Here is a 20,895-nt window from a genome sequence, read left to right on the forward strand (position 1 = left end):
TCATTTGGTGTCATTTGAATTTCAAAACTTATTTAAGGGGTGCCTGGATGACTCAGTCCCTTAAGTTTCCGACTTGATTTCAGCTCAGGTCATGATCTTATCATTCTTGAGATCGACCCCAAGTCCCTGTCAGGCTCTGGGCTGACAGCACAGAGCCTGCTTGGGACTCTCTCTCTCCCTCTGTCTCTGCCCCTCCTCTGCTCGTACTTCCACTCTCCTAAAATAAATAAATAAACGCTTTAAAAAAGTTATTTAAGATGCTGATCACCATTGCCAACTCCCCCCCTCCTCCCCCCCCCCGAAATCATCCTCTCTTTCTCTCTCTCTAATCTAAGCCCTCCATGATTTTAACATTTCTTGTGTCTACATGTGGTTCCTCTCTCTTCACCTTATGCTTCTTCCAGTCTGGTCACTTTCCTCTTGATCTCTTCTTGGCATCCAAATCTTAGAAAATATGTGTCTACACCATGTCTCATAGCTCTGTTTGTCTGTTTGCTTGGCCCTTACTGATTCTGTATCTCATTAAGAGATTCTGTGATGTTTTATCATTGAATTCCCTACTTGATTCTTTTAACCAGCTTTAAGATAATTGATATTTTATTTTCCTATCTGGCATCCCTCTCACTGTGAAGCAGATAAAGGAAAGAGTTAAAATTTCAAAGCTATGAGGTCAGGCTGACTTGGAGTCTAGCTCTCATCAACTAGGTGTGTGACCTTGGGTAAGAAAGTTAATGTTTTGCATATGTAAAATAAAGATAATGCCTACCTCATTGGATTGTTGTAAGAACAAAATGCAAAATTATATATGCCCCAGATACACAGTTACTATCAAAGCATAACTATATTTACTTATTAATATTATTATCATTCGTTCATTTTATCTTTCTCTGCTTATTATTTTCATCTTTCTTTCCCTGGATTTCGCCCAGTTGCTACCATTTCTGAAGTGAAAGTGTTGATACCTTCCCCAATTCATGCATTATCATTCTCATATAACATTTTTTTCTATCTGCTTTGCTCCTCTCCTGTTTTTCTCTGTTCAGGTCTTTACAGAGTAAACTTCATTTAAGAATGTTAATCTAAGTATATTCATTGACATATTCATCATCCAAAAAAAAAAAAAACTCAGTATATTCAGTATATTCAGTGTGGATGAAAACATCTATTTCAGGATGAGGGCACTTTCGATTTCATGATTGTGTCTTTGTGTATTGGCCAAACAAATGAAATATGTCCTGCTTAGCTTCAAACCAGAGTTTTACCTGAGCTTATTCTCACTGAGTCCTCGCCTCTTACAGTCAAAGTTAATACTAAGACTTAATTCAAAAGAAGTAACTCCATTTCTCAGAACCATGTGCCAGAAACCAAGAGGCCTGGGCTGATGGTGGTATAAACAAAGAATTGGCCTTCGAGATTCTCATCCTCTCTCTTCTGTCTCCCTTTGTCTTTTGGCGCTATCTTCTCCTGTCCCTACTCCCCACGTACCATCCCTTTACTCCTCCCCTTCTCTGCCCCATTCAACTTGCTCTCAAGAAATATTTAATAAATGACTCATAAGAATATATTAGAATTGAACAACTCTTAGACTTGGTTCTACCATTTGCTTATTGTGTGATATAGGGGAAAATCTCTGTTTTTTTCATCTTACGAAGAATATAATACCCACTTCAGTTATTATAAAAATCAAATAAGATAGTGTGTTTTGCAGTCACATTACCCTGCCATCCAAGAAAATACATGAAAACAAATTTAAAATTATACAGAGTTGGGAGTGCCTGGATGTCTCACTCCATTAAGCATCTGGCTGTGGGTTTCAGCTCAGGTCATGATCTCAAAAGTTTATGAGTTTGAACCCTGTGTCAGACTCTGTGCTGACAGTGCAGAGCCTGCTTGGGATCCTCTGTCTCCTTCTCTCTGCTCCTGCCCTGCTCATGATCTCTTTTTTTTTTCTTTTTTCTTTTCTTTATTTATTTTTAATTTCTTTCTTTATTTCCCTGGATTTCTTTATTTATTTTTCTTTCTTTATTTTTAATTTATATCCAAATTAGTTAGCATAGAGTGCAACAATGATTTCAGGGTTAGAGTCCTTAATGCCCCTTACCCATTTAGCCCATCCCCCCTCCCACAACCCCTCCAGTAACCTTCTGTTTGTTCTCCATATTTAAGAGTCGTGCCCTGCTCAGAATCTCTTAATCTCTCTCTCTCAAAACAAATAAATACACTTTAAAAAGAGGAATTATACAAAGTTATATATATGAAGCATTAAAATTACATCTCCCAGGAACATTTGCATTTGAGCTGGTGATAAAACCAAACAAATAAATTAAACTTTCAGGGGCACCTGGGTGGCTCAGTCAGTTAAGCATCCGACTTTGGGCTCAGGTCATGATCTCATAGCATGTGAGTTCAAACCCTGTGTCAGGCTCTGCACTGACAGCTCAGAGCCTGGAGCCTGCTTCCTATTCAGTGTCTCCCTCTCTCTCTGTCCCTCCTCCACTCACACTCTGTCTCTGTCTCTCAAAAATAAATCAACATTAAAAAATTTTAATAAAATAAAATAAATCAAACTTTCTCTATGCAGTTTTAGGCATAAACCAGGAAGAAGGTAACATATTTTCACCAATAGGGGGTCCTCTCCAGGTCCTTGAATTTTACCTACTACATACTGTCTGGCTACATTCCCATTGTAATCCTAAAAAGGAGAGCTTGAGATATCTATGTTGAAATGTAAATCTTCTCCTGGCTTCAGAAATCATTATTTTGTAGTTTGAGAGTTTTCAGCAATTTTGAGCCATGGGGGCTGGGAGTGTTGATATCTACTTAGTCACTAAAAATTTGTAGCAGAAGCATAGCATTTTCAGAAAACTAATCCATTATAAAATTACAACCGTTTAACTTACATAATTAAATCCTGAGGGACAATGAAAAAAATTTCATTTAGAGCAAATATTTAAGATAAAAAAAGGTTCTATGTTTAAAAGAAAGAATTGATTTCCCAAATATTTTCTATCTAAAGAGTATTATTGATTTTTCTCTCAGAGTTAGGACACAACTTTCTATGTTGTAATTTTGCTCAAAAATCCATCCATAAGCTTTTTTCTACTTAACTAGAGCTCACTGCAGCTTTGTTTTCAATTATTTAGCCATATTCTTAGATTAATCTAAATCTGTTGGCCCTGTATTCTAGGAGTTTGGAAGCAGCAAGACTTCTGCTAGTTTTGCTACCATTTCTGGCTGAAACCAAAACCAACAAGCAAGAAGTTAGCTTTCCCCTCAAATTTTTTTCTTGTAGAAATAACAATTCTTTTTTTTGTATCTTTCTAAAATTTTGTTTGAGAAAGAAAGTGCATGCATGCCAGAGAAGGGGCAGAGGGAAGGGGAGAGAGAGAATCCTAAGCAGGCTCCACACTCAGCATGGAGCCCAACATGGGGCTTAATTCCACGACCCTGGGATCATTACCTGAGCCAAAATCAAGTCAAGCACTCAACCGACTGAGCCACCCAGGCACCCCTCTTGTAGAAATAATAATTCTATTGAGTTCGGCAAACCTTTGTGGGGAGGGGAAAGGTACTATGTACCACATCTTGAGTTATAATCAGATTTAAAAAAGGTTAAAACTCCTTGTTTTCATTCCAACTGGAAAGACAGTGTACCAAAGCCCACATAATCAGTGTAAATATGCTTTATATATACTAGGTTATATATGATATTATAGATGGAACTATATAAGAGAAAACCTTAGCTTTTCCAGCGACTACTATATATTGAAATATGCTTCATCTTACCATTCGTATGAATAACTTTAGGCTTCCTAATTATATTTTTTTTAACCAGAGGAAAAATAATTACTGTTCTCTTCTTTTTCTACCAGCCATTAGAAACTGAAAATATTTCTTGAAAATTAGCCCAAATGACTTTCAATAACAAACCTTCAATCTGTTCTTACTGCAAAGCTCTTTTTTAGCATGTTTTGAAGAGAGTTGACTAGTACATCTTTCTTCACAGAGGTTTTGGTATTTCAAAGGTTGCAACTGAAATTAATTGGAAACCCACAGGGCCAGAAGGCAGTTTTGTATAACCTGAAAATATGTATTTGTGAATCCTGAAAGGAGTCCTTAATAAGAGATTGAACAGCAATGGTGCATGGAGATAAGTGGCACCCAGATGGCTCAAGGAGGCTTAGTCAGCAGTTAGGAAAAACTAAGGGATGCTTTTAGAGAAAAGGAAAACAGGAAAATGGTTCAGAGAGGAAGATCGGAGAGGAGGTAGAGTAACTGGGGAATCATAGAGATTTTGATTCAGAATACTAGGGTGTGATAAAGCTGAATCAAAAGGTCTTAGCCCTGACTTGCATAGAGATCTTACACCAAAGACCAGGGAAGGGGACTGGGAGAGGGGCGGGGGAGGCGGCGGGGAGGCAAAAGTAGAGTTCTTTGACCTCTGTGTACTACATGAACTGAAAAGTGAAAGTACAGCCAAGACCAAGTCTGAAGAGTGTGGTTTTTAACACACTACTCTTCCTATCTTTTAAACTTTGGGAATCTGCAGCCAAAACTGAAATCTACAAAGAGGATGATAATACAAATAGCTCATCATTTTCACACCATGCATTTGATGACACTGGTTTCAGACATCATGATGTTTCATGATGCTTCTCTCTTTTCCACCTCTAGGCAGATTTTAGAAAACAAAACAAAACTCAATGGTATAAACGATTGCTGAGAGTATATACTCCCAAATTAACTGCAGCATCAATTCACTGCACACCAGGTATGGTTCTATGCAGTAGGAAACAACATCAGGATCTCTACCCATACCAGGTTTATGGACCTCTCAGATAATTACACATGAGCCCAGTTGGGTTCTGAACAAGTGTGTCTCCCTGGAATTCATGAGCATTTTAAAGCTGCTCTGTAATTGTATACTCATCACATTAACCAAGATGTCCTATGTCTCCCAACCCAATACAGGCAGAGTGAAGCAGAGCTGCCTAAAAGACAGACAGACATCGTAAAGGCATGATTTCTGTATGTCTACGTGTAGGCTACTATCACGAGCAAGATACTGGGACATTTTTTTCTTTCCATAATCCTTCAACTGTTTTTCCTAGTGGAGTTGCTTGTTAGCCAAGGCTTATGTGCCCTCCATAGCTAGCTTCCATTCTCCACTGGGCATGGGTCATCTAAGCAACTCCTTGATGAGTCCTCATAAATGCAGACCTCAGAGAAAGTGACCTCTCAAGTGGAGCATCTACTAACACCATGTGGTGCCAGGAGACCTGTCACTTACCACAAGTCTTTAACTTCTCCTTCCTCAGAGTTGATTGATAGTCTATAAGACTGACAGCTCTTACTAAACTTGGAAACAAATGTCTTGTTGGATCTTTGCCAGCCATGCATTGTACCAGAATAGCAAATAGGAAAATAGCACATCTCTTGGTGATGTGGCTCCAGAACAGCCAGTTCCAAGACCCCACGGTCTATGTTGGTCTTCCAACAATAAACAGAGAGTTGCTCTCCACATTTATATGCATAGTGTTTCTCTGTAGTCACTGTCCCCACACTGAGGTGGTTTCTTTTTGCCAGTTTCAGAACAACCCAGTGAGCCATTGCCACACTGACTGCAGTCAGGTCAGAGGTAGACTGCCTGAGGACTCTATACTGGAGTCTTCTTTCAGTCACCTCACAGTTTCTTTAGCCCTCAGGGAGAATTTGTGTAAAGTATTGCCTTCAGGGTAGACTGTTAACTGTAAATCTCTGTTACATTAAACCTGGAATCTGTGATACCCAGTGTATCCTCCTGACTAAAAGAACAAGAAAGAAAATGTCACCATAAATGCTCATCAGCAGATAAGGTAGTAGAGCCTAAAACTTTAGACTGACCCCATTTGGAGCACTACTTTGTGGATATGACATTTTATGGCAAGAATAGAACATATAAAATTGTGGAAGTAATTTTTATAGGTTTATTAATGCTGTGTATATCTGAATAATATTGTTCAAACTTTTCTATTGACCAGAGTCTCTGTTCAGTGAGTTGTGCTCTTGATTTTGTTTTAAGAGGGAGGAGCAGTGCAGAGCCCTCCTGCCCTGCCCCTAGTGGTGTGCTCAACAGCAAGATCAGGATCCTGGATAAGGAATATTTTCTGGGTTTATGTAACACAGCTATACACTGTGAGGACATAACCAGTCTGTAAAAGATCAGACCTAATTCTCACCCATTTTTTCTTTTCTTTTTTTTAATTTTTTTAATGTTTATTTATCTTTGAGAGATAGAAAGAGAGTGAGTGGGAGAGGGACAGAGAGAGAGGGAGACAGAATCCAAAGCAGGCTCCAGGCTCTGAGCTGTCAGCACAGAGCCCACTGAAAGGCTCAGACTTGTGAACCACGAGATCATGACCTGAGCAGAAGCCAGACCCTTAACCCACTGGGCCACCCAGGTGCCCCTCACCCAATTTTTTCCATCCTGTTATTTTTACTATTCTCATCCATGCTTCTACCTGTTCTGTGCCATGTAACCCCTACCATGCTGTTCACTCTCCTGTTTATTTTTCCTTCCGTATTTTTGTCTTCCAGAACCCCCTTTATGAAGTCCCCCACTTCTTATATCCTTTGACCACCCCCTCTCCCAACCTCTGCAAACAAAGATCAGATGCATTTTGAGTAAAGCTGTGGGTTGAGAGGAATTGGGGGGAATATTTAGGCATAATATCCCTATCATGGGTTGCAAGAATGTATCAAGATAGATGGGAGATGCAAAGAATAGTTAGAGGGGCCTCCTTCATCTACCTGGTGGGACTACATCTAAAGACAAAGTGCTTCTGTCTTCCCCTCCTGCCCTAATCACAGCATGGGCTCACAAGAAGTCCTAAATACAAGTTCTGTTGATTTTTTTTTTCAATTTCTGTATGTTAAGTAGAACGTAGAAGAGTGATCACCCATGTACTCTGGGGCACAGTTAACATGATTGAAAAAAATTACTACCAAAATTATTTTAGGCTGAGAGTCTGCTTTCAAGTTAAGATAGGAGAGTAGATGAGAACTGAGTTTGGGTCCAGCTGCCTATGTTAAATATTAGCCCTGCCACTTAGCAGTGGTGTGACCTTGGGCCAGTTAGCAATTTCTAACCCTCCATTTCTGTATCTGTGAATTGGAAATAATGATGGTAGTTACCTCTCAGTGTCACTGTAGGGATTAAATGAGTTAATGCACATAAAATGTCTGGTATAATGCCTGGCCCAGAGTAAATCCTGTATCAGTGTTTGCTATTCTTATTTGATTGATTCTTCTGCTCTATTTGAGAGACTGTATTATTCTGCTATATTTGGGATCGTTAATTATTAATACATTCAATGAGGATGAATGTGTATGAAGTTAAATTTACCCACCACATAACTGATTGGTGGGTATCTAATTGGCCATATTATCAACACACAATCAACATTCACCAAATGCCTACTATGCATATACCCATATGCTACCTGTTGATGCTACTACATATGGTGTCTAACATTTCTCCTTGCCTCATTATGTAGCTGCAGAAGGATCAATGTGTAAAGAATCTCATGTTCCCTGATTTTCAGAATGAGTGTTTAGTTTGCATCTTCTAGGCTAGAAACTTTCTTACAACTCCCAACCCAATTTTCCCTTCCCTCATTACTTCATCTAACTGACCTAGAATACACAAAGCTGGCTGATAGAAAAAGAACGTGAAAAAAATATAGTGCCATGAGAATTCTTTTCTGACATTAGCTCTGTTTTTATTTCAGCAAGGTAACAGCATCGTTTGTCTTTCCAATCATACTCAGCTCTGTTACTCGTGAGGCCTATTATTTTCTCAAGAGTTATATCAACCTGCTTGCAGACATCCATCATTACATCTTTGTGTCTTCTGTATTTAGTGACACAATACAAAGGTTCCACATTAGGAGAGATCTTCAGACACAAGCTGTTCATAAGGAATACCAGTCATAAATGTTAACTGATGTTAATTTTTTTAATATACTTAAGGTGTTACCTGTATCAGTGAGTACAGCTAGTAATTGTTCCTTACAATTTTCTTCAGTTTTCAAAGTTTTTAATTCCTTTTTAACTAAAATAATTTTTGTATAACAGTGATGTTTGATTTGCTCACCCTTAATTTTTCTTTGTATTATCTTCTGAGGTAAAATGTAAAGAACTTTGCCTCTGAAATATTTTCTCTCCTCTGAGGAGTTTTCGAGGTCTAGATGAAATATGCAGCCTCTTTTCTGACATTGCTGACTCTCTCTTGGCTTGAACCACTTGATTTAAAATAATGCTAAGCTTTGTATTTTCTTATGGCTCTCTCTCCCCAAAATGTAATCCCTGAAAACTCAGAGACTCTTCTCTTTTTCTCTATCTGGAATTTTTAGGGACAGACAGATGTCTTCTTCCCTGTCTACCCAAAGCTCAGCATAGTGCTTGGTGAACATTCCATGTCAGCTGAAAACCACAAGCATTTCAATATCTTAAGTCTGAAGTTTTTGAACAGACATCTTTTTCTGCCCTGAATGTCCATGTGCAGCCATTTTCACTCAACTAATTGAGACGAATAAAGTAATAGAAAAAATGTTTTCCCCTATTTTCTAAGTTAACACATGGGCACACATTTCTATAATATATTGATCAAAGCCCTGTGAAAAGTGTCAAAAATAAACTGAAGCTACTACCTCTTCCCTGGAGGAGTTTTATGGGTGCGATATTTTTTAATAAAGAATGTGCTGATGGCTGACCTTCTGGTAAAATGTTACACGTTCCCACTTAGGACCCCTCTTTGGATTCATGCAGGATTTAACCTAGAGATACCTTTAGAAACCTGAAAAGCTAATGCCCTTGTAATTCTCTATTAATTAGAATATTTGACTAAACACGCTCTTCCTTTTTTCTGAACTGGAAGATTCCGAGAATTCTTAGATACATTCTTTAAATTCACATTGTTCTGGTGTTTACATATTTATCTTTGATTTATTTCTAATACAGGGACCTCCTGGAATACAAGGAGTACAACAGACTCTTGGATATCATAACAATGTATGTATGGCTTCTTTGTTTTCACATCTTATACACACAGAGATTTTATGTGATCATGTATTTGGAAAAAGAAAACATTAATTCCTAAGTGTTCAGACTTTGAAACATAATCGCATGTAGTTAGTATCTTTCTGCACTGAAAGTATGTTTCAAAAAAATGTATTTTACTCAGCATCTTTTTACAAAACCAGGATATTATTTTTATAAGTTAAAAAAAATTACTTCAAAGTTTGCAAAACATCATGCAAAAAACTAATGCAAAAACCATGTTTCACCATCTATACTGCCATATGTCCAGTTTCTCTCGGGGTAGAAATAGATGGTTTGCTGCCTTGAAGCTTGAGGAGCACAGTAGGTGATGGATTTCTCATCAAAACCAATCACTGCTATGCCAAAACCTCAAGCAAACTTTACATACCATAGGCCAAGACTAGGAGTCTCCCACCTTTCAGGAAGGAGCCACTTTTAATGGAAGCCACTTCCCCAAGGTTTTTAAATTGCAATCAAGATAGATGGAATATTGACCTGGTGGTACCTGAGTAGCAGAAAGTAAGACAGTTTTACTTTCTGTTTTCCAAGGAAAAAGTGGGTGCTGGCAATGACATAAGACCCAGAGACCTAAGTGAAACCATTAATTGACTCCTCATTTAATAAGTATTTGAGGTCTGATCACTCAGAGTGAGGCATTCTATTCACTGACTAGGATCCCTTCTAAACCTGATAGCTTATTGTTGATACTTTGTGGTGAATAATTGTGCCCCTATACAAAAACAAATTCAAGGATACCCCCTTTCTGTCTCTCCTCTATGTTCTTGCTTTCCCTTTTTATAAATTCCTCTGACTGCTGTCATTCTTCTCTGTTTAGAAATCTCAGAGAGATGCTATGTGCCAGCAAAGGCCCTGAAGATAGCAGGTGCTCAGAAAAATGTTTATTAAATGATGAGCTAATGAGTTTTAAAAATCCCAATTCTTCTTTGATCAGATTGCACTCAACATAAAGACTGTGGAAAGTGTGGAAGGCTTGTTACACTTCCTAAGTGATCCTGTCTTATATTTTCTCATTTACTTAGGTTTTCTAGGGAGTATACTACTAGGAAGGATGTTTGGGGTATATTTTATGATTCTTTATTAAACATTTTTCTGAATGGATCTATACCGGCTTTTTTAAAACATTAGGGCTTGGAACAAGTGGGAAAAAAAGTGAAGTGTATCTAAAATTAATCAGTTAAAGTACAATGCTTTTGTGTAATGACATCTAGTGTCACAAAACAGGATTTATCATAAATGTTTCAAAATAATGAGAATGAGTTGGCTCTGATGTCACAGTGTCAGCTAGAAAAACTTAAAGAGCACACTCTATTACTATCACCTTTGGTATAAAATTTACCAAGTTGCTACTCAGCTACTTAAATATTTGCTATCCCTTGCAAAACTTTTAAAGCTCATATCTTCACAGGTCTCCCAACACTACTTCTATATATAGTTTATCTTGCCGATGAGTCAGTTTTTCCCCTTAAATGAAGACATATGAAGCATTTATATTTTAGTCTAAAGTTGAGAATGTAAATTTTTAACTTGAAGGTTATATTTCAAAAAAAGGGGGGGGGGGCTGGCCAAAGCAGGCAAGTGGAGAATCTTGCTAGTAGCAAACTTTGTAGTACTTTGAAGTTAGCTATTGTCTGGCCCAAAATAACTCCAGCTATGTATCCTTATTGCCTTTACAGGACTGAGGCTCACAAGTATTTAGTCCACAAGTGCTCAAAATGTGGCTTTGAAGCTGGAGCCTTCCTGGTTAGAGACGAAAGACCATAGCTTTTCTTCCCCCAAATGATGCACTATAGCCACTTAGCATCAAAAGACTTTAGACCCATCTGAGATTTAATGGAAGGTAGCTTCCCAAAAAATTTACTCTGTTTCACTCTGAGAGTAGTTAGTTAAGGCTGTTAGATGAGCCCCACCAGAATGGTTGGAGGAGGTAGGGCCCACGTTCTCAGTACCTACACTGACCAATATTTCTGGATGGTAACCACTTCATCCCCACCCACAGCTTCACAAAGGAAAGGGCCAAGTGTGCCATGAGCAGCGAGATGCGTGTTTTCATTTAGCAGTGACTTCACCCACCTGCCCCATCTGTTTTGGATACTGAGGTGGTTTCATTTTGCATTTCATTGCATGCCTGGTGGTCTGGCTGTAGCTTAGGAGAGCGAAAGAGAGAGAGGAACATAAATGAAACTTTCTTAGATATTAAATAATGGGCCATGTATTGAGACATATAAAGTAACATTCCAAGGTTAAAATAATCATCCCTTTTAAATTGGCATTGATTTATGTAATGTCTGCACTTGAGCTCTGGACCTCAGCAACTCAGCTCCCAGTTGTGCAGCCTGGATTCTGCTGAAGCAGCCACCTGTGGGAGGACAAGCAGCAGGTGACTCAGACACACCTCCTCCCCATTCTAACTTGAAGAGCCCACAGTCCCAGGAATCCTCAAAGGCAAGGGAATTGTCCTGTGGCCCCTGTATAGGAGTTGGTCTTTTCGCCTATAATTTTCCTTCTGTCTTCTGGAGGGAGAAGCTCAGGTATGAGAGACCTTGTCCCCACAAATCAAAAAGGGAATGGGGAAAAAAGGAAGTAAGGAATAGAGAAACTAAAGAGTAAGGTTGGGAACAATATGTAAATGTGTTTATGTGTATTTTTGCACGCCCACTTGAGGCTGCAAAGAAAAGGTAGATTTCCCTCTCCATCACAAAAATAATTTACAAACAGCTGCTCCCACTCTGTGAGATTGTTTGCACGGAGCAACAATGCTGAGAATATTCCCCTTAAGGAAAATCTGCTCACAATCCAGCAAACTGCTCTTCATTGTCTCTAACTCTGGGAATTATAATAAAAATTTGATAGGCTCTGTCAACTGCTAAAGCCATCGGATCCAGAGCTTCTCACAAGAGTCTAGATGGGGAAAAAAGTATCATGTGTGGAGGCCAAGAACGGGCAGATTTTACATTTGATAATTGTTTTTAAAGATCCACATTGAAAATGCACAGTTGTGTGATCTTCCATTGTCACACTCGGTGCAATTTGCAGAGAACCAGTCTCAGCTTTTGGAGATTGACGCTGCGCCTCCCAGCAGCCAATCTTCTGGGCCCAGAAGATTCAGAAATGAAATTTAAATCCTAATGTCCTATGTCTTCCTCCCTATGAACTGTCTCTTGTGGTCCAATCTATACATGCCCAGGTACATCCCCTTCTTTCCAGAGAATACCTTCTCCAAGTCACATGCAATAGCTTGAGTCTTCCCAATTGCCCGACGTAGGTTTCAAAACTCTCACTCATCACTTCCCATAAGAGAACAGAGGACAAGTTCCAACATCGCCAAATTCTCTTTTTTTAAGTTTATTTTGAGAGAGAGAGAGAGGGAGCATGAGCCAAGGAAGGGGAGGGGCAGAGAGAGAGAGAGGGAGAAAGAGAATCCCAAACAGTTTCCTCTCTGTCAACACAGAGCCCAATGCAGAGCTCGTTCCCATGAACTGCAAGATTATGACCTGAGCTGAAATCAAGAGTTAGATTCTTAACCAACTGAGCCATATAGGCAGCCCTGACTACTCAAATTCTTGAAATGGCCAGGCAGATTAGCACCCCCACACCACAACCCTCATCACATCACCACAGGAATTTTTAAATAAACACATTTAAAATGATGCAACTATTACATTTATTCAAAAGGTGTATGAGAACCCGTTCAAATGACATGGCTCCAGTGTACAAATGACCTAGTAAAATTAGAACAGTATCTGTGGCAGAATGCTAGATTCCAGAAACACAAGGACTATATTTCTTTTTATTTCTGTAGAGCCAAGTAATTGTCTGGTGAAGTTAGTTGGAGAAAGTAGAGAGCAAGATCTCACATGTCAATGCTGCTGAAGTTCAAGTTCACATCTGCCTTGCTTATTGTTATCCCAAGATTGGAGGACAGCTCCAGAGGCTGCTGAATATCCTTGATTAGATGGATTTCCTGGTCTAGCTATTGAATGAAGCAAACATACGGTGCTCTGATGGGCAGTAAATATCCCTGTTTTTCCTCTGGGTGTAAAAGCCACCAGAAAAAAAAAATCAAGATTTTAGAACAGTACAGCATATGGATAGAATAATATGAACTGGTGCTATAGATGCAGTTTTTCATCCCAGTCACAGCGTCCCTGATACCCTGTAAGGTGCTGAGAGGTGTGATGGGAGAGGGATCTAAACCAGAATGCTGTATTGTAATATGATCTCACCTAGATGCACTTTGGGTGCTCTTCTGTGCTGCAATTCAAGAGCATGGGGCCTCCCAATCCAAAAACCATCTCTGGATAACTCATGTCTTACACCAAAGCATGTTCCAGCTTTCCCAAAAATGTCCACCTTAAACACAACCAGGGAGAGGTGCTGATGGGTTGTATACACTGATTGGCATCATGTCCAAATGGCTAGTATTATCAGAAAATGCCTCAAATTTGTTTTATGCAGGTTGCATCCAAGCGACCTATCATTTTGGAACTGCTGATTCTTTATGTATGTGTGTACATGTCTTAGGGTTTCATATCTCATTTTCAAGTGTGTCCCTGTAATAATTTACAGCTCAGGATTTTGAGAATACAGTTTTTATTTTCAATTTAGACATTTCAGATGAAAGTTAAATAGGAAAAAATGAGAAAATGTCTGTCACAAGACCAACAGTAACAGCAGTTATAAACTACTTATTTTTGATTGAAGTAGTATGAATAGCATGGAAGGCATATTTGAAATGTCAAATTATAGTAACAGTGATCTGAATGAGTGCCTCTGGATATTTTTGTTTTTTAAATGTTCCCCTAATTTTGGTGTGCCTGAGTGGCTCAGTCAGTTAAGCGTCCAACTCTTGATTTCAGCTCAGGTCATGATCTCACACCTTGTGAGTTCAAGCCCTGCATCAGGATCTGCACTGACAGCATGGAGCCTGCTTGGGATTCTCTGTCTCCTTCTCTCTCTGCCCCTCCCCTGCTCGCATTCTCTCTCAAAAATAAATAAACATTTTTTTTAAAGTTCCTCTACTTTTAATGTTTTCTATCAACACAAATATTTTATTTTATTTTTAAGCTTATTTATTTTGAAAGAGAGGCAGAGAGAGAGAGCACAAGCAGGCTCAATGCTAACAGCATGTGGAGCTCTGTTCAATGAATGATGAGACCTGAACCAAAACCAAGAGTCAGACGCTTAACTGACTGAGCCACCTAGGCACCCCAACACATGTATTTTAATAAAAAGATTTTAATGAGAAAACACATAAATTCGAATTATAGGCTTATTTATTCAACAAATATTTGTTGAATGTTTCCTGTATGTTAAGTACTGTGCAAGGAATGGGGCATTCAATTCCAGGTCATCATGGAGCTTATATTCTAGTGTAAAAGATGCAAAATTCTTTACACAAACACAAAATTAAAAATATTAGTAAGTATTATGAAAGAAAACTACAATATCCAATGAGAAGATGAGGGGAGAACCTGTCTGGGAGACCCGCAGGAGGCTTCTGTGAATGGCATCTTCTAATACTTGAGACCTGAAGGATGATGAATAGTTGCTAACTGGACAAAGGGTGAGGACAGAGTGATGACTTAAAGGGTGAAATGGGAAGTAGCTTTCTCCATTTGAGAAGCTAAAAGAAAGCTGTTCCAGATGGAAACTCTGAGGGAGAGCAGTGGCTACCATGATCCTGTAGAGGAAAATGAGTTCAGGTCAGGTGGGATTTTGATGGCTTTATAAAGGATTAGAAGGAAGGGGCTCAGAATCTCTCTCTGACTTTATATAGAAAATGCAGGTGTATGGGGAGCAAGACTGGATTATAGAATGCCAGTTAGGGAGCTACTGCAATAGTCCTGGCAAGACATGATGATAGCTTACCTGGAGTGAAGACAGGTAGTGTGAAGAGAAGAGACTTGGGGAACAGAGAAACCAGGCTGGATGACTGATGGGACTTGAGGAATAAGGAGGAGGGCGGTGTTAACAATAATAGCCAGAGTGAAGAAGGAAGACTTCTATGGAAGGGAAATTTTTCAGATTTTCTTTTTTTCCTTGATTTTCTTTCTTTCCTTGATTTTTTTCAATTGTAAAATGAAATTACCATGCATTTTAACAAGTAACTATAGAGATACATTCAGAAGAAGGCAATTGTTATTACCCCACTTCTGGGCTAATGAATGTTAACAGTGTGATGTAATACTCTCATCTCTCTCTCCCATATATGTGTGTATTATTATATTTTTTAATTTTCGTTTGAACCTCTTGAATATGAATTTTTTCTAGAATTTACAAGTGTATACAGCAAGTAGAAAATTTGATACATGTGTCAAAACTCAGGAGATGTATGCTGGGTTTATAAAACTGTCCATCTTTGTATAGATGATACCGAAGCCATGGGAGCAAAGAAGGATGCCCAGAAGAAAATGTTGAGTCACAAGAGAAAAGAGTCTGGACATAAGTCCTGAGGAAATCTAACCTTTACCCGTTAGGTGAGGAGAAAGAGGACAGGTCAGAAAAATAGGAAGATACTAGGAAAGTGAGGTATTATACAAGTCAAGAGAGTGTAAGTGCAACCAAGAAGTTAATTAATGGAAAGTCCGTTACAGTGAGAAATAAAGATATCATTAACAATGTTACAAAGTCATGTCAGTGGAGTTGTTGGTGACCAAGTAATGTTGCCAGGCATTAATTTGGAGTAACAACAGTTTGCCCTTGGAGGTGTGGTATTTCTCCCGAATCATCTCCTGTGGGGGGAAGTCACAGAAGATAGATAGTATCTCCAAAATTGGAGTTTTTCAAGAATATTTCACAGAAGGTGAGAGAGGCAAAAATGATTGAGATGGTATTCATAAAAAGCTGTTACGGCACTATTATCTTACTATATTTTTAATGCAGGGGCTGAGTGTATTAAACATAAATGGACTGTTTTTGTGTTTATATTTGTCTTATGTTTACCTAGGGAAACCTTGGTGAATATGGAGCTGGTGGCCCAAAAGGAGAGAAGGTAATCAGATTTGCCAAAGTGAACAAAGCAACCGGGGTTTTACATCTACCTATGCATTCACATGTCAGGGGCAGTCCTGCTGCCACACGGAGTTCTGTCCCTGGGGAGCCCGGCCTGCAGGGGGCGCAAGCCTCTCCGCCTCCTGACCAGAAAGCGGGATTAGGCACTGAGGATTTGCTCCTCAGTGAAGATTGCTGAATAGCAGTTGGCTGCAAGGAAGAGGAAGGGGAAATAGCTGGAACAAGGGAAATGAAATTGGAACACAAGCTTTGATTCATAAAGCGATGTTTCATGAATCTGTGCAGGTGGCAAAAAAAAAAAAAAAATTGAAGACCCCCTTTAGCAAAATGCCTCAGGCTCAGGCTCCCTATTTTTGTGTCATCTTAAGTACCCATACATAAACCATCATGGGGGCATTTTTTGGTGGAGTTTTATAATGTATAACCATTATTATTTCAAAACAGTTTTAAAATTAAAATGCTAATAAATTTCTATTGCATTTCTCCTCGTCATCAGTCACTGGTTTAATTATGTGAGCTGTGAAGATGACAGATTCACTTGCCCATTCAGAAAGATGTTTCACTCTGATTTGACTCTGAAATTGTGATGACCTTGAATTCAGTGTGAATGTACCATTGTCAGGAAAAAAAACAATGCACATTAAACCTACAGACAGAGATGAGTAGGTCTGAAAATACTCCGAGGGAATGTGTCCTGTGAGTGCTACTTTCATTCATTCACCCAGTAAAAATTCTCTTGACTGAGAGCAGGGTATTTCGACATGAATTCGAGAAAATATGACTTCTGCGCCTTATAAATCAGTGCAACCAATCTATTCAAAAGACCATACATCTATCACCAGAAAATATTGCTAAAAGATGGTCTCAACAGAAACTAGAGACTTCTTTTAAATTGACCATTGAAAATGAAATTTTCTGCAAAAAAAATAAGTAAAACCTTGACATTCTTAAAAAGATATCCAGAAAGTATTGATTATACAGCAATAATAAGGCATTTATGTGTCTAGGATTGTACGGGTAGTACATTAGCATTATTTTCTGTAATCAAATAGCTTACAGAATTCCTACACCACCGTGACAAACACATTACATTTTAAGCAATTACTACTGCGCACATGTGGGCTAATGGGGGAAAGAAAGAAAGCCACAAAGCTTGTCACATAGGACAGCTGAGCAAAGAAGAGTGCTGTGGCACTTTTAAAGTATTTAAATGATGATTCATTTATTGAAACAAAACAGCTGGCTTCTGTTTTGCTATGTTCATTAGGAAACATATGTTACTTAGGAATTCTTAAGACCTCAATGATGAGAAATTTGATTCTGTAAAACAGGTGTATTTCAAACTCTAAGGACCTTTTCTATTGCTCAAAATCTTTTCTAGTTGCTTCAGAATCTTAAGTGGAATTAGAAAAAGCCAGTGGTATAACTGTTCCCTCCTCCCACCCAGAGGAATAACCTAGAAGAGTCTACAGGGAGCTTGATGCAGTACCTGATATAAATGTACATATGAAATGATTTGTAAGAATTCTAATTAACAGGAGAAAGACTCTGCCAATAAATAATGCATAAAATAAACTGAAAGACAAGCATAGCACTTGCTGGAAGAGTAAGGTCACCTCTACCTCTACCTAAGGTACTAAATGGTTAGTATCTGTTATGAATCAATACATTCATTTTTTAAATTATAATGCTGCTCATGGGTCACCATAATGAGAATTTAAACCTCCTTCAAGCTGCCCTCACAGATCTTTGCTTGCACCTATAGTGGACCTTGGTAGTTCTCAACCCTGGCTGCACATTGAGATCACATGGGGAGCTCTTAGAAAATACTACTGCTCAGGCTTCACGCCCAGAGACTGATTTGCTATGGAGCCCATACCTGTGGCTGACTTGGTGTCGAGTCTATATATTTGAACCCATGTAAATAAGTCTGAGGAAATATGTTTAAAAGTGCTTCAGATGATTGTAACAGGCAGTCAGGAGTGAGAACCACTGAGTGGTGGAAAGAACATGGGCTCTGGGGTCAAAATTCATTGTGCCATTAACTAACTACTTGTGAAAATCACTTCATTTCTCTGAGCATCAGTTTCCTCATCCATTAAATGGACATAATTGTGTCTACACAAAGAGTTAATGGCCGGATTGAAATCAAATGAGATGAGATGAGCTTACCCCAAAACACAATACCTGACACGTATTAAGTTTCCACTAAAGATTTGTTCCTTTCCACTCATTCACTCCAGACTTTCTTCTCACGAAGTGTCATTTCTCTGTCTTTGGTATTCATAGCTGTTGCCATCCTTAACACCTGGTCTTGTTCATCTTTGCACCTCCCACCATAATTTTGACAGAGAAAGGACCCAATTTATATCATTGAACAAAAGATTTAGTCAGAAGTACAACTTCAACACATAAGTGATTTGTTATTGCTGTAGAATACATCACTTCTCAACGCAAAATAGAATCACGAAAGCAGCCTACCCAAAACCCAAGCGGCAGAATCTACACACAGATCAACCCAGGCTTAGCAGCCACATCCTGTATCAAGAACACCAAAATACAGGGAGAAACACCAACGGACACTAGTGGCTACTAGTAACTGGAAGTAGAGACCATGGCAGCCATGTGACCAGGCGACCAGTGTTAAAATGATGTTACCTGCTCTACAGCTTTCCTGAGACTGGCAGAATGTGGTGAAGGAATAACATGTTTACGGATTGGTTGAGGAGAACTACTCCTTTATATAGACAGTGGAATAAGGTAGCAGCACATCTAAGGACTACTATGAAATTAGGAGGTATCTTTTGGGGCCAACTGACAGGAGGAAAAAACTAAGCCTCAATAGCACCAGGCCTTTCAAATAGCTTTGAAAGTGTCAAATTAGAGGACAGCTTTTCCTGAAGCTCAGTAAATTCATCTGCCTTTCAACTGCTAGCCACAGTGGTAAATCACTGAACATTCATTTTAAATATGAAAACCAACTCCTCATGTGTCTAAGATTCAGATATGAAATGCTTTTGTTTACAGAATTTTATGTGAGGGAATAGGTCCCTAAGATTTCCTCTAAGTCCAGCCTGACCAAGTACCACTCAGAGAGATGGATCCATGCCTCTACTGGGTCCTTCCTCTACATTTCAATGGAGACTTATTTATATGGGTTCAAATATATAGCAGCTCTGAATATAATTACTCTTCTTATATAATCCCCTCTACTTCCCCTTTGGTATCAGGTAGATGTGACTTTAATAGTAATTTCTAGACCCCTTCCCTGATTTCTACTTTTATATTTTGCAGATTAGTCTAACTACTAGGCATGTTTTTCCTTCACCCCTATGCACTGGGGATTTTAACACCTACCAGATGAGTAACAGGATGGTCACTCTGTACACCCTAATGCTCAGACAAAACCAGTTGTTTATTTTCTCTTTACAACCAACAGCAATTGGTTTTTTAAATGTATCTACCAATTTCTCCCTCTTCTTATTTTGGATAGAATTTATTATATCTAGAAAAAAGAATAGTTTCTGCTACAGTGTGGTTAGTATAAGACTGGTGATGGTACATTAAATGTTTAGGTTCAAGAAGGAAAAATACATTAATAAAATCAAGATTAATTTTAAAAAATATGTTCCACAAATCTAGAAGAACCTTTTGAAAAATGTGATCTTCTCTATCAATTGCACATGACAAACTCCATCTTCCTCTAGTGTAAAGTCATAAGATATTGGTTTAGATAGAAATGTGGAAATAAGCCAACATTTTTGGGACTGTAATAAATTTTTATTTGAAGTATTTTGGGTGGAGTGTTGTTTGAGGCTTCAAAATAAACAGATAAACACATCCATAAAAGGGGGAAGATATAGAGATGTGCACTACAGCATTTGTTTATAATAAAGAAAAGCTGGAGACAACCCAAATGCCCATCAATGGGGCTTGGGTAAACCCTGGTATATAGTAACATTATAGAATGCTGTCCTGTGGTTACAATGAGTGAACTAGATCTATATGTATCAATAGGAATGGATATTAAAAACAACTTTGAGTGGTAAAATGCAAGTTATAGGATATCATATACAAAAAAAAGCTATTTATTGAATTTGTTTTAAATATCAAATAATATATTGTTTATGATTACATATATGCAGTAAAAGTGAAAAAACATGGACTGAAAAATATAAACACTACATTCAAGAGAGTGGCTTCCTCTGGGACAGAAATAGAAGGGGAAATGTAGGAAATTTCTTCTTAGATTGCAGATTTTTGTATGACTTTCATTTGGGGTACCTGGTACACAGAGGTTTGACACGTTTGACTTTATGTTTTCTATTTTTTTTTTTTTTCAAAATAAAAAATGTGTAAGAAAGGTGAAAAAGGTATATGCCCAGAAATACCATGGTGAACATCATTTTGCAAAAATGTTTTTGAGGTTGGAAAAAAAAAAATCCAACATACTTCCAGTGGCTGTATTTACTTTAACCATAATGTGATATTCAAGGATCTTGGTAGATGCTGAAAGGAAGCACAATGCTGGGATCCTCCAAAGTCTGACTAGTGATCTGTTTTCCTCCCACAGTATTATTTCTAAATTGTATTTTCTCAAAGTACTTTTTTATATGTCACATACAAACCCCTTTTCAAGATCTCTGACCAGAACATCTTACACATTCCTAAGCTGCTGTTACCACATGGACAAGAATGTCTTCTTTGTCCACAGCCAGTCATTTAAGTGATTATATCAATGCTGGAAACAGCTGAGAGACTCCCTTTTCTTCCCATGGCTCC

General features: G+C 38.4%; 1 protein-coding gene across 1 annotated transcript in view; it reads left to right on the forward strand.

The window, feature by feature from the left end:
- The window catches only part of COL19A1 (collagen type XIX alpha 1 chain), a 346,821-nt gene that overhangs the window by 251,682 nt on the left and 74,244 nt on the right, over positions 1–20,895 (forward strand). The window contains exons 18-19 of the mRNA XM_043591732.1: positions 9,001–9,051; positions 16,049–16,093. Of these exons, the coding sequence (XP_043447667.1) occupies positions 9,001–9,051; positions 16,049–16,093 (96 nt within the window). The remainder of the gene's footprint in view (positions 1–9,000; positions 9,052–16,048; positions 16,094–20,895) is intronic.

The sequence above is a fragment of the Prionailurus bengalensis genome, chromosome B2 (genome assembly GCF_016509475.1).
Source record: "Prionailurus bengalensis isolate Pbe53 chromosome B2, Fcat_Pben_1.1_paternal_pri, whole genome shotgun sequence".
Classification (NCBI taxonomy): Eukaryota; Metazoa; Chordata; class Mammalia; order Carnivora; family Felidae; genus Prionailurus; species Prionailurus bengalensis.